The sequence below is a fragment of the Castor canadensis genome, chromosome 4 (assembly GCF_047511655.1).
Source record: "Castor canadensis chromosome 4, mCasCan1.hap1v2, whole genome shotgun sequence".
NCBI classification, from domain to species: Eukaryota; Metazoa; Chordata; class Mammalia; order Rodentia; family Castoridae; genus Castor; species Castor canadensis.
The window spans coordinates 78,375,188-78,390,523 of NC_133389.1; the positions used below are offsets into that span (position 1 = coordinate 78,375,188).

A 15,336-nucleotide genomic window follows, 5' to 3' on the forward strand; every position below is an offset into this window, starting at 1 on the left:
AAATATCCCTCAGTATAACTATCATATGCTAATAAAAATGTTTTTTAAAAAAGAATATAAGTTTAAATGACATCAAGTGGGTCTTCTTGCCTGGTTTAACTTTTTAAGAAGATTTCATCATAAACTTAGTATTGTCCATACTTCTACCTCCACTAGTTACCAATTGCCAATTAGAATTAGTGCTATACATTGCTCCATTCAATCATTCCCTCAGAACACGAGAAAAAGTAAAACTCAAGCTTAATTATGGGAGAAGCCAGCAGTCATATATCTGTCTCCTATGGAATTCATTTAGATCAGAGTCACAGTTGGAGTATAATGTCATTCTCAAAAGAAAGGGTTGGATGGAGAGCTTTCTTATGTCACTGTGATCATCATCTTTATTGCAATTGCAGGTCACATATTGAGCTTTTATCATATGTCAGGCACACCATTTGCATTATCAACTAATTTTCCAAATAATAACAAGTTTTATTACAATATATACTGGTATTTTAGTTAAGAAAACTGAAGTTCAGAGAACTGGGTGATTTGCCTATTTTACATTGGTCAGGGGTAGAGATCTGATCTGAGCTCAGATCTGATTCCAATGCCTGACTTATGAGAAAGGTGCTGTACTCCCTCTGTGATTAACACCTCATGCTGCTTTCTACTTTCAAATCTCCAAGCCTGAAGAGACAAGCTTTTGATGCAGGATTTTTCAGCAGAGAAAGAAAGCCTGCACTGTCTGGAGTATCTCATACTGTTTCTTAAAAACCAAATTTGGCAGAGCTGATTGGAGTTGTAATCAGGCTCATGGTGTCTGTCTTTAAGTGCCAGTTTCAACACCTGCAAGGTTTGTGGCATTGGGTTAATCTTTTAATCTCTGTGATTCACCTTCTTATCTACAAAAAAATACAAAAAATGATAAAACTTACCTCCTTAGGTTGTTATGAGAAAAAATGAGTTAACATAAGAAACAGGCTTAGATCTGGTCCTTAGCAATATATTATCAAACAATAATACTAACTGCCAGTTTATATTATAATTTTAATATAAGTATCCTGTAAGTGTTATGCTATTTTTAGTCTTGTGTCTTGGTTACTTTGGGGCAACCTAGTATTGATCATAGTCTATAAGGACACGGCAAGCCTTGAAGAACTTTAATATTCCCAGCCTCACCCTGATGATGTTCCTGTGAAACATCTCTCCATAGTAATATTTAAGTAGAATTCTTATAAGAGAGATTATTTGATTATTTGATTATTTGATCATAGTATCTACATGACTTACCACATTGTGTGGCTCATAGTAAGATTCAATAATTTTTGTGGCAAGGCAATCCACTAAAATTTTTTTTATCAATAATGATCATGCCATGTGGCTGACTAATCAGTCACACAAAACATCCCTTGCTAACACAGCCAGGTAAAGGTGTGTGAACCTGCTGCCTTTCTATTAGAAAGAGATTAGTAATTGCCACTCCCAGTTGAAGATAGTCTGCATTTGGAAGCAATATATTGATATCTTTGCTTCATTCATTTTTTTACCCAGAACTACACAGAGCAGACAAGTGATAAGAACAAATGCATTGTGCAAGGACATTCTATAGTTCCAAGAGTGTTTTTGTTTTAAGAGAAAACAGGCAACTTTTACAGAGTAGAAGATTATGGAGAAGCCTGGCCTCCTTTCATGAAGTGATTTGTGTAAGATGCAGAAATAAAATTGCATCTTAAATCAGATGAAAACACGTATTTTTGTTGCACGAGAAGAAACTAAATCATCTATTGAGTTTCTCCATGAGGAAAAATACAGTTCTTTACTTTTAAAAGGAATAATAACAAAAATCTCATATAGCGCAGTTGCAATACATTGCTGGTGATCTGTAAAGTGGAAAATATAAGATGTATATTTGTGAAGTTGGGATTATAACCGAAATTTTCTGGACACTTTAAAACATACCACTCACTTCATGGTACAGATAGTCAGATTAGATTAGTGAATCTGAAATACCATTAAGAATTACTTGAACACAATACATGACAATTAAATACAATATTATAATTTAACTCAGGAGGAGTTTGTGATTTGTTTATTTGCTAAAATCTTGGTATGACCATAAACAGAGCAAAATATTATTTTAGAAACCTATGCATTTAAAATTAAATAATTTGTTATTGGTGTCACTTAAGAACTACAAACTTGTTCTAAAGAAGACAACACGAATTTCTTAAAAAGGCATCTTTCAAGTACTACTTCTTCTGCTGCAACCCATAATGACTATTGATACACATAACTAATCCATTCCCCAAATTAAATACAATTCCTAGTGACTTCTGTAAATGCAATCCCTTTTCTCCTGCTCAGAAGACAAAAGTATTTTTGGGTCATGATTGATCTTTCCTTTTTCACGGTCCATAATTCTCCATAGCCATAACTGATGGATACTCCAGGTATGGGATTCAGAGTATTATAGTTACCTGGACATTGTGATAGTCTGGAATTGTCAATTGGTGCAAATTAACTTTAGGAAACTCACTCTTAAGATCTTTCCTGCAACTTTTAAAACTTCAGAGGCTTTCTTTCCATATACACTACTAAACTAGTAGTTTTTAAGTCCGGAGTTTCATCATTACCACTGAAATCTTGCCTGAGAATGAAGCCCCACAATGTGGTAAGCAGAGTCAAATATGGAGTGAGAAACTAACTGACAAAGACTGAATTTTGATAGTGTTTGAAGCTTCTGAATCCAGCAGAATTCTATCCCCAGAGCCTTGTGATTTCACACACTACTGCATTTTCTCTTTGCTATCATTGTTTATGTTGGGCGAATTCATATGCCCTTAGCACAGTGCTAAATGGTAGAGATTCACACCTACATCTTCACAACTCACCTTGTTTCAGAACTACTCATTTAGAACACATCTGTGTGCCTCTTTGGAAGTCACTTTTCCAGACACATCAAAAAGTCAGTTCTCAGCCAGGTGTGGGGTGGGACACACACACACACACACACACACACACACATGCCTATTATTCCATCTACTTGGGACATGGAGGCAGGAGGATCATGAGTTTGAGCACAGCAAAGATAGTAAGACACTGTCCTCAAAACAAAATTTGAACAGGGATACTGCAGCCATAGCTCAATTGATAAATGACATCCCTCACATGCTGAAAGCCCTAGATTCAATCCACAGTGCCACACAAATGCAAAAGTCACTTTTCTTTTATCAATAATCTTCAAAACTCAGAAATATTTAAACTGACATTTATTGAGTATATACTGACCAGCAAGTACTTTTCCTATAATATGCTATGGAATCCTTTCCTTGCTCCAAGCTTGAATTAAATGAATGAAATGTTAGCATTCTCATTTTACCAATGAAGAACTTGATAGGTTAAATGAATTCAAGGTCACATAAGAGTTAATTATAGGAAAGAGATCCAAACTTGGGTCAATCTGTTTCTACAAAGCTAAGCACTTTCCACTCTATAGCATTGTCTCTCAGTTTAATATTGACTGCACTAGGTATAAATGATAAGAAGAGTCTGTGCACAAATCAAAAATGAAATAGAGTATAGTTTTCTAAATGGAGCACTTCAAGGTACGCACCTTACGTTTATACTTCTATACATAAATTCTGCTGTGCTTTCTAAAAAAATAACATGCAAATCTCACCCTCCACAAGACGCTTGGGAAATGTTTAACCTGGGAGCATTTAGAGTATTCATTCAGCAGCTCTATGACACTGTCAAAAATATAGTAGGCTTGAAGTTCAAACCTGGGGGTTGGGGAGAATTAAACACTCTGCTCTTCAATAGATACAATTAAAACTATCATCAGCTTAACATACCAAAAGCTTGAGAAAGTGCTCACATGTAGCTCTGCAATTTCCAGATTATCTAGGTTCTATGTAGGGTGAGAAGGAATTCTAATTTTCAAAGACCTCTTCCAGACCATGTGAATGCTAGAAACCACATGAGCAAACAGTCACAAGAATAGAAGACAATGTCTCTGTCAGGAGTGAGCTTTGGTCTCAAGCCATCAAATAAGTGTGGGATTAATAAATTCTGGCTGCATGAACAAGTAATCCTATCAGCATGCCCAAAGAGCACATCCTATCTTCAGACCTCCTTAGAATTTGGTATTTAGAGTTGAGAAGCAGAAGTACAGTACCTTTCCACCTAACTTTTTTTTTTTCATTTTTCTTTTATTATTCATATGTGCATACAAGGCTTGGTTCATTTCTCCCCCCTGCCCCCACCCCCTCCCTTACCACCCACTGCACCCCCTCCCGCTCCCCCCCCAATACCCAGCAGAAACTATTTTGCCCTTATCTCTAATTTTGTTGTAGAGAGAGTATAAGCAATAATAGGAAGGAACAAGGGGTTTTGCTGGTTGAGATAAGGATAGCTATACAGGGCATTGACTCACATTGATTTCCTGTGCGTGGGTGTTACCTTCTAGGTTAATTCTTTTTGATCTAACCTTTTCTCTAGTTCCTGGTCCCCTTTTCCTATTGGCCTCAGTTGCTTTAAGGTATCTGCTTTAGTTTCTCTGCATTAAGGGCAACAAATGCTAGCTAGTTTTTTAGGCATCTTACCTATCCTCACCCCTCCCTTGTGTGCTCTCGCTTTTATCATGTGCTCATAGTCCAATCCCCTTGTTGTGTTTGCCCTTGATCTAATGTCCACATATGAGGGAGAACATACGATTTTTGGTCTTTTGAGCCAGGCTAACCTCACTCAGAATGATGTTCTACAATTCCATCCATTTACCAGTGAATGATAACATTTCGTTCTTCTTCATGGCTGCATAAAATTCCATTGTCCCACCTAACTTTTAGCATGTTCCTGCGTCTTCTAAATCTGAAGACCAGTAAGAAGTCCACTCTTTGGAAAATAATAATTCTCTGTTTATTTTGCAATCAAATTTAATTGTGTATTTTGACAGAGTAGAGTAAGGGAAACTGTGCCAGAAAAAATAAAGAAAGATCTGGCCTGAGGCTGAACTGCAGTGGGAAAATACAAGAGGCCCTGCATTCCAGATTCCATCCCCAGAATTGAAAATAACAACTCTGTGAAAACTATGAAGGCAGTTTCTCTTAGAAGCTTCAAGCTTTTTTGCATTCTGAAATCTGTACATTCTTATGACAGGACCAAGTTAAGGAAAGATTTTGAAACACAACTGTAAGTCATATTCTCTCAGAATCTGAAGAATGCCCATTTATACTTTCAAATGAATTAAGTAATTTTCTAAACAAAAGAATGACTTCCATAAATCTCTCTCTCTCTCTCTCTTTCTCTTTCTCTCTGTCTCTTCCTCTCCCTCTGTCTTCCTCTGTCTTCTTTATCTTTCCCTTCTCCTCTTCTTTTTCATGTTACTTTCTCCTAATCTTCATGATGCTATAGACCAAACCCAGCAATAGCCTTTGAAAGTCAAGTAATGTCAGTAAACAAACAAAATAAATTAGAGTCAGTAATCTCTCATAACTTGTCATTGATGAGCACTAACATTATAGAGAGCCAATAAAGCAGTTTCAATGTAAGTGATTGTATCAGCTGTGTTTGTGCACTACTCCCTACATCACAGGAACCCTGAGGGAAGAATCTGGTTTATTTATCATAGTATCTGAAACACCAAGGCTGTTACAGAGTATGTATTAAATCACTTTCCTCTAAAATAGTGAGTTGTTCCTTCCTCTTACAAAAAGAAAATGAAAAAACTTGGTTTTACTTTAAAATGGAATGCTATTAGTGGTTCTGAAATAAGTGAGACAAATTTTTTACCCATTTTTCCCTTACTATCTACTATGAAAAATGCTTTAAAAATCCCTATTTTACAGTACAAAATGTCCCATAAAGTAATCTTTTCTAAAATTGTGGAGTAGAGTAACATTTGTCAGCAATTCCACTTACAATTTCTATACCATTCTTTCTTGTTTTCTCCATCCCTGTTCTAATGTCTGATACATGGTGCTTGTTCCTTTGCTTTCTAATGGTTCCCAGAATTGGTGACCCTTCTTAGTAATGAACTCGATACTCATATTGCTCCCTTGGTGTTCAGGGACAGACCTTTTATAGATCAGAAGTCTTGAGCTGAGTTATGATTTCAAATCACTCTGCTTGACAACAGTCTGTGAGGAAAGGAGTCCATTTGTTTTTAAGTATCTCCCATGCTTAAAACAATGAAGACATTGCACTGGGTGCTTTTGTCTTAATCATAACCCAGTTCTTTCTCTCCTGATAATCACAAAGCATCAGAAACCAAAGGACAAAATTAAGAAAAGGATGTTATTTGAGCTTCCATTATGCAAAGCTGTTACCATGAAGAAGATCTAGAATGAGTATTGGGAAAGCTTTAATAATCTCTCTTCCCTTGGCTCTTCTGATTTGAGTGATGTAAGGACTCAATGACCCAAAATAAATGAAGGTTATCACAGGACAATATTAATAGATAAGACACTCTAAAATGCAATTCTATTTCATTAAAACCAACAAACATTTCTAATGCCTTGCCGAGCTTCCAGAAGCAAAGAGGAATCCTAAGCATTTTGTGATTTATTTTTTGAGAGAGAGAGGGAGGTGAAACTAAGACAGTAAGTTATAAGCCAATATTAGAGTTTCACTGGGGAAAAATAACTGAACCAATTTGAAGAAGATTGAGAATTTCAAGTCTTGCCTTTGAGAGGGAAGATGTGGATTCTGAGACCCTCACAAAAAGCTCTTAGCAAAACTGGATTAGAAGGAAAATCACCTAACGCAATAGGGAGTAAACAAAAAATCTACCCACTTCTGATGTGGCTCTGAATTGCAAAAATCAAACAAATGAGAAACAACAAAACAACAAAAGTGAACTAAAGCAATAATCAAATGATATTAATATTAATAACATTTCTGCTAAGACTTCAACCAAAGACTGACATCACTAAGATTTGAAACTAAAATTTACACTCCTCTTCTGTGAGGGGAGGAGAGTGTGAGAACCTGAAATTGTCCGTAAGTATATGATCACACTTCCTGGAGTCTGGAGAATAAATATAAATCTTATATGGATGAAAGCATCCCAATTTTTAACCTTCTAGATCCCCACAAATTAGTTTCAGGTAAATGTGTACAAAGACACATACCAAGGATACACAGCATAAAGAATCAAGCTACCATAGGAGTTATAAAACAGCTGGTGATGGACTTGTATTCCCACAAATGTTGGATATTGGAAATGACAGGGACAAAAAGTTCATCAACTATTAACGAAATGCTTAACAATATAAGAACATGGAAACAAAGTAAAAATGAGCAGAGACATTAGATTATCTTAAACTAGCAGGTGTGTTTGTAAAAGGACAAAATATTACTTTCAGAAATAAAAAGGTTATAATAAAACTCTTTTAAATATTGCAAGAAAGGTAAGAAAAGGTGTTAGGGGAGAAGGGATAACAATGAGCAATAGAGGAGGTGAATATGATAAGGTATATTATATGCACAGATAGTGATAGCACAGTAAAACACCCTCATATTGTATAATTAATATGCACTAGTAAAAATTTTTTTAAATCATGACCTTATGTGGTACTTCACTACTATAATCCCGGATACTCTGGAGGCAGAAGTAGCAGGATTACATTCTGAGTTCAAGCCTGGGCAAAAGTGTGAAATAGTATGTACACATATTTGTAAATGGAAAAATGACACCTGTTGAGACTATTCCAGGAATAAGAGGAGAGTGGATAAGGGAGAATGGGGTGAATTAAACTATGATATATTGTAAGAACTTTTATAAATGTTACATTGTACCCCTAGTACAATAATAATTTCAAAAATAAAAAAAAAATTATTTTAAAGTGAGTCCCTTTCTGAAAAACAACTAAAGCAAAAGGACTGGGGATATGGCTCAAGTGGTAAAACAAGTGCTTAGAAATCAGCAGGCTCTGAGTTCAAAACTCTAGTACTGACGCAAAAGAAAATCTATAATAAATTTAAAATGATTCACACTGAATTAAATGGAACTAGGAATAGATGAAGACAGGAGTTGAGCATTTGAAGATCAAACCTAATAGATTGACCAGAATATAAACTAGTGTCACAAAGAGTAAAAACTACTATAAAAAGAGGGTAAAAGGTAATATTAAAGTACAACACATACATGTCAGAAATACCAAGACAAAAATCCCTTTAAACTCAATATACACCTAAAAAATGAAGGGCAGGAATGTAAAACAGATCTTGTCTGAGATGGGTGCCAGTGGGAGAGAGGGACGGCAAACAGAGAGCAGAAAGAAGGGTGAATATGGTAGATGTACTTTGTAATGTATGAAATAGAAGAATGAAACCTGTTGAAATTATTCTAAGAAGGGAGCACAGGGAGTGAGATAGAATGGTGGAGGGGATGAATATAATTAAGGTATATTATAAGCAAAAATATAAGTATCACAATTTATTCCTCCTATATAACTAATATATACTAATAAAAAAGAAAGAAAATAAATAAAAAATACAAAATAAGGCAGAATGAAGAAATCTAAGATTTACCTTTTCAATTCTAAAGGAACAGAGAAAATGTGGAAGAAGCAATATTTGACATGCTAAGAATTTTTGAGAACTAATGAATAGATAAAGATAAATAATACATGTAAACTAGATATAGATACATATGAATGAGTTAGATTGCAAAAGCATTAAAACATCAGGTAAGATATTTCAAAAATAAATCTACAACCAGACACATGATAATGAAACTGCAAAAGACCAAAGAACATGAGAAGACTTAGACAGAGCTTATGGAGGTAGGGGGAAGGAATGGCACAGCACTTTCAGAGGGGGCAGGTTGACAAGAGACTGTTCAACAGTTGAAGGCTCCAGACAAGAGTGAAATGAAGGTTTAGTGGATGGTTGTAACTGTCTCAGGCAGGAAGGGAGGTAAGCATCCTGACAAGCAACATCTTTGATTTCCACAGTGTAAGCACTCATAATATAGAAAGTTTCAAGCTATTCATCATGACATCCTCAAATGCAGATCTGGAGAAAGACGTGTGTGGTCAGTTCTTAGGGATTCGTGCCAACTCACTCCATCACAACTCTGAATTCTTTTTCAGCATCTAAGGGAAAATTCCATTTAATGTTGAATTATATGGCTAACAAAATTTTGTTTTAAGAATAAAAGTTAAATAGTGATCTTTTCAGATAAAGAGTTTATAATTGTGGGGCCTTCAGACAGAAAGAAATATTAGAAGGATTCGGTTCAGAAAGAAGGAAATAAAATCCTGTAGAACGAAGAAAGGTGTAAGATACAGAAAGGAATGGTAAGCAAAGGGCAAGTGGCTGTAATAGTAAATCAAAATAAACACAGGCACAGAAATATGATTACTATTGTCAGAGGGATGGGACAAGAAATAAGCATTAAGTTAATCCAGAAGCCATTGCTATTGATTGCTTCATTCACTTGGGAAACAGAAATTGATAGGTTTTAGACCTTCAAGAATTAGGTTTCTGGACTCACACTGTGTTCTGGAAATTATATACCCTTTTTGGGCCTAGAAGATCAGTGACACAGGAGCCATTTTCATGCCTGTTCAACCTTTTCTACTGTCAAGAGTTCTCTGCAGCACATTTCAATGTCCTTCTCCCACCTCTTACAATTGGGCGTTCTATACTAGGATCTCAGCAGTTTCTGAACTCTTGTTGAGTATCAGTAGGTAATTAATAGCACCCCATTAATTCACTCAGAATTTCTGGGGAATCATTCTAAAAGGTCCTAACAAAAACCTATATGAAGTTCAATAATCTAGTTTCTTATGAAAAATCTATTCCTGCTTAAAATCCCTATAGATACCAATGTTTTCTATACTACACTGTGATTCACAGAATAACAAAGAATATGATAGAATCATAGAAATAAGTAAGACCAATAGAAAATAAGGAGGCAGAAACAAGTCCCTTTGTATAAATAACTTTCACTGGTCAATTTGAAAAACAGAACTGGACAGATTGGGTATGAAATAAAATTTCAGCTCTATGTTTTTCACAAGATTATATATACGAGGCTTAAAAAATTAAAAGGAAACTATTAACAGACCTGCGACTTTGCCCAGAATGAGTGATCTTACTGTCCTGAACTCGACTTCCAGGGAGAAGTTATAACTGAGCCGGAGCTGATGATCCATCTGTGGGAAGACAGAGAACAAAGACCTATCAGTGAGAAAACACTCCCATTGGGAAACAGCTTGACAATGCACTCAGAGTAGACCCTCTCTTGGACTTTCTCTCAGGAGAGATTATAAATGTCTTCCTAATTCTCCCACAATGCACATGAAATACTCCTTTCTTTCTTCTTTGTGAAATGTGGACTTTCACAGGTATCTTCTCCCTGGGATCCTATACAGCTTTGACAGGAACTTATCTCCCCGCTGAGATTTTCTCACCAAATTCTTTGCTTCAAATAAGGAAACAAAGAAAGCTGCTCAGGAATTTTCTGGGCAGAATTATTTGAATTCAAAGCAGAAACTCATTCCCCATTTCTCCCCCCTTCTCCCCTTTGTCCTTATGGCCACCACCCTTCTCCTCACCATAATGCTGACCTCCTCTCTTTCAGGTGTGGACAAGGGGTTTCTTGGCAAGAATTTTAGCTTTCCAAAGTTTGATTTGAGGAAGAAGAGATCAGTTGAACAATTGCCAGCAGCCTAATCAGCCACTGCTGGGGTTTGCTAAGACTGAATTTCTAGCATTCCACCATAGGGATCCCTCTTTCTCTTCCTCCTGGACAGAGTTCCCAAACCATTCCCACTCTTTTCTCAATCTAGTCAAATCCAATTTCTTTTAGGCTCTACTCTGAGTCTTCCTAGGATGTCATACTTTAAAAACTCCTGCTCATCTTATAATGCACCTGTAAGAAGAGGGACTCCAACACCATGATCTGTGTGCCTGACATTGCACTGCTAAGGGAAAAGCAGATTTGGGACCAAAACCTAGGCCACCTATCTCCTCACAAATTTTCTTCTATGTCTGTCTGTTCACAGTGACCCACTTGGGAACCTCGACGGTCTTTTTCCTAACCTTCTGCAGAGCTCTCATCTGCCTCCTTCTACTCTCACTTTGGAACTGCCCCTTCCAGCAGGGGACAGGATGCCTCCCATCATGCTTTGTTATCCAAGTTTTCCAGGAGTAGGGCTAATGTGAATGGGGATTTCTCTGCCAAGTGAAAAGTGTTGCAAGATTCTTAGAATTGAAGGTCAAACTGAGGTTCCAGTTGCTCTGCTCCTTGTCTCCTTCCCAGGTTCCACAGGGTCAGTTTCTAACCACATCAATTCCCTGGACAATGACAGATCTGTGCTTAAATGCCACACATGTGAGAGCCAGTTGTTCAAGTGAGTCATTCCTACCTGCTGTTTTGCTTTGTGGTAAGTTGCCTGAGCCTTAGTATTTTAACCAGATGACTAATGAGTAGAGAAAGGAAGTAACTGACACTCAGTTCAAGAGGCTTTTACCAGAATGCCTGTTTGCAAAGGTTAGGGGAGGAAGGTGGAGTGACTCAAAGATTCAGTGACTGAATGTTTGAATGGCTTAGGGTGATGGGTTCCAGCCCTAGCAGAGGGAGAGGCCACCTGAAAAATAGTTCTGGTTCAGGTTCTGGGTTACTTCTTTGAAAAACAAAGCAAATGCATAAGACTAAAAGAAAATAGAGAGGAATACCACAAATATTTCTTTTTAAGACTTTGTTGGTGATATGGGCCAAGTGGTCACTAAAGTAGCTAGTGGGAAATGTATTTTGTCATACTTCCTTATACCTATTTTATTATTTTTTCCCTAATTAAAATTGGTGAGGCATAAGGAGCAAAGTGCTATAGATTTTTAAACCTTAGGCTGGCTAACATTTGCAGTCTGGTGTAGAGAAGCTTGGTGGATGTCAGAACCAAGAATACTCAGTGATCTTGTCAAACAATTAAATGATTTGGACAAAGGAGGTTGATGGGAAAAAAAATTTTGGTGACCACCCCAGGCCTATAATGTGCTTAGTTTTTTAGCTATATTTTTTCATATAATCTATACAAGAACTGACTTAACCTAGTTGCATTTTTCCTTATATATATAGAGAGAGAAATAGGTCAAAGGAAGTAATTAATCAGTTGGTTTCAAAGAAATGCCTGGCCCCTCCTCTATGTAGGTATTTGATTAAATTCAGTGTTATCTGTGATTTTAAATAAGGACATTAAAGTTCGCCTCTCCCATCATGGTTTGGGTGAGAGGGATGCAACATCTGAGCCTTAAAAATTACTGCTTTCAATTCTCAAAGCATGGCTGAAGGTTCTTGCTCTTGACAGAAGACTGAGGTCCCATGGTCTCCTTTCTATGATCATGAAGAACAGAGGGGAGGAGGAATAGCAATTCCAGGCTGGAGTTGTAGGGTAATCTATTTTTAGGAAGAAAACTCAGGCTGACTGAGTACAGTGATAATCAGGTTGTTCTCAAGAAATACTCCACAGGACTTGGATGAGGTCACGAGTATAATAGTAACCTGCCCTTTCTGGCTGCATTGAGCAGCTTGTTTTAGAAGGGGGAAGAACAAGAGATCTAGACTGGGTTAGGGGCATGGGAGTGTCAGGGAGACAAATGTGTTATCTTCCTGTGCCAATAAGCTGATTTAAGGCTAAAACACAAAAGCTCTTGCCTCTAGTTCTTTCTTTAGGACTTCACAAATAGTATGTTCTCATCTGGCAAGTGCTTATTATTGACTTTAAGTTTGTTGTTGGAAATTATTTAGATGGAGAAGGGAAAGAAATGCATGTTATTGCTCTTAGTGTTCTATTTGCATTTTCTACTCATAGGAAAGAAGACAGGAAATATAAAGAAGGAGGAAAGGGAGTCATGTACAAATGCTGAGCATAACTTGCCCCAGTTTTCCTACCAGTTCAATCAAGTCATCATTCCCATTACTTTCCTCCCTAACTGCGGCCTCAATCCAAACTGGCACAGAAGGCTTTCCCTCTGCTTATTTCAGGAGTAATGCTAGAAATAAGCCATTAAATTCTAATGACTCAGGAATTATTAGTGTCACATATTTGATAATTATTCCTAGATTTCCATCCTATTGGGGTAACTAATAGCCATTCTTAGCTTCTCCTATATCCCATCATACCTTAAGTTTGTGGAAATCAACTAGTTAGTTCATGAATATTTTTAAATATCTATTATTTGTTAGGCACTGGTTGGTAAAGTGGGGGTTCTCTAATAATGAAGGACAAGAGTTCTCATTTTTATGTAATTTATATTCTTGAGGAGAGAGCTATGACAGAAAGTAAATGAGCAAATTCTATTGCATGATTGATAGCATTAAGTGCTAGAAGAAAACAATAAAAGAGACAAAGGTAATAGGAGCTTAGGTAGAAGTCAAGGAGACACGTTGCAGCCAGTCAAGAGAGGACTGAACTAGGTACACACCTGGAGTTGATTCATCTGCATATATATGACAATTAAAAATACAAAATTGAATGAGATGAATGATGGAGATTATGTAGTGAAAAAAACAAGAAGAAGAAGGAATCCACTGGAGTCCTGGTGTGCTCCAGTAGGTAGAGTCTGGAAAGATTAGAAAGGATCCAAAAAGAGACAAAAGTGAGCAACTGAGAAAGGCAGGCGAGAGTGGTATACTGCAAGCAAGTAAAACCTAAGTGAAGTGAAGTCTCAAGAGCAGAGCGTAGTCACTGAGTCAATTGTCACTGAGACAACAGATAAGGGTAAGACTGATACATGACTGGAGGGACTCCAAGATAGCGGCTAGAGGTAGGAAGCAGAAAGCAAGCCTCCTATAGTGAAATCTTGGAGAGATGCTGGAGACACACTTTGCAGGCATAATCACTGAGAAAAGGCATAACTTTGACCCCTCCACATCTCCACTTCACGTTAAACGGAGAAAGGAGGAGGGCCACCAGGGCCGCCAGTGGCCAGCGCCCAGATGGCTTGGGAAGACGTGGACCAGGTGAGCTTCACAGTACCGCGGTAGCCCCACAGACAAGCCTGGGCCAGAGCAGCATAGCCCCCTGGACAGACTGACCTCCACCCGGGGAAAAAAAAAGAGAAACTGAGTAATAAGCAATAAGAACAGTTAAGACACGCTGGAAAGAGGGTGGGACGCCCTGAGAGCTGAAGATTGGGGGAAGGGAATCCTTCCTGGGACTGTAAATAAACAAGCCGGGCGGGCTGGAGAGGCTCTGGCAGGAGCGGGGCGCGCACCCAGCAACCAGCAGTGGGGAAGCTGGTGAGAGGAGAGAAGACCCACTTCCCACACGAACTGTAAACAAACATGGCGGCCGGCAGGAGCAGCAGCACCGCCCAGTAAGCAGGAGCAGGAAAGCTGTGAAAGTGGCAGTGGGAGGAAAACTTCAGAGGAGAGGGGGAAGACCCACCTCCCACATGAACTGTAAGTAAACACGCAGGCCTGACAACGCGGGGGCAGTGTCACCTTTCCCAGTGCTTGGAAAGGGGAAAGCCTGTAGCAGAGGCTCCCGCACAGGAGAACTCTGAGCAAACAAAGCCTGTGGGACCAGGTGAGTGCTAGCTCACCCCAGAGATCTGCATAAATAATGCCGCCAGCTACAGGCTGAGAGCAGCAGGCAGGCAAGCCACAGTTGCAGATACCACTCTCAGAACTGTCTCCAGACTCTTTTTTTTCTTTTTCTCCCTACCTTTGATGAGAGAACAACCGAATTACACCTGCAAGCTGGAAAAACTTACTGAAACTGTATTGCATTTGAACTGGGGACACTTGGTGGGGCTTTTTTTTTTTTTTGGTGTGTGTGTGTGTGTGTGTGAGTGTAGTTTTGTTCTACTTTATGCATCCCCTTTGATGAGACAACTACAGAACAACATCTGAGGCACCAACTCCAGGACTGGAGATTGAGACGGACACCCAAATTATTAAGACTGAAACTGCATTGCATATAAACTCGGAAGTTTTTTGGTTTTTTTTTTTTTAATTTTCTATTTTCCATTTTATTTTAATTCATTTTTATATATAGATATTACTTTCATTTACTTATTTTTTATTTTTTTATCTTTGATTTTCAATCCTCTCTCTGTCTCTCTAATGTCTGTTCAGCTTACTGTCGATTAGTACGCTAACACTCCCTGTTTATACCTTTGAAACTCTCTTGTCTGATACCTTGTTCTGCTTTCTCCCTCTTGTCTGTATATTTGTTTTCCCCTTTTCTTTAACTTCTTGCTTTCCAACTAAGCTCACTCTTCCATTCTCAATATTACCATTGTTATTATTACAAGCTAGAAAATACTTAATTATACACAGTACAGGGACAGTAACAACACCAAGGACAATGACGGGAAGACAGAAAAAAACAGGGAAAC

The 15,336-nt window shown here is 37.9% G+C and overlaps 1 protein-coding gene across 2 annotated transcripts in view; it reads right to left on the reverse strand.

The window, feature by feature from the left end:
- Positions 1-15,336, reverse strand: part of Cntnap5 (contactin associated protein family member 5) — an 826,603-nt gene that overhangs the window by 37,121 nt on the left and 774,146 nt on the right. For both annotated transcript variants that reach the window (XM_074070497.1, XM_074070498.1), the window contains exon 21: positions 10,058-10,145. In XM_074070497.1, coding sequence (XP_073926598.1) covers positions 10,058-10,145 — 88 coding nt within the window. The remainder of the gene's footprint in view (positions 1-10,057; positions 10,146-15,336) is intronic.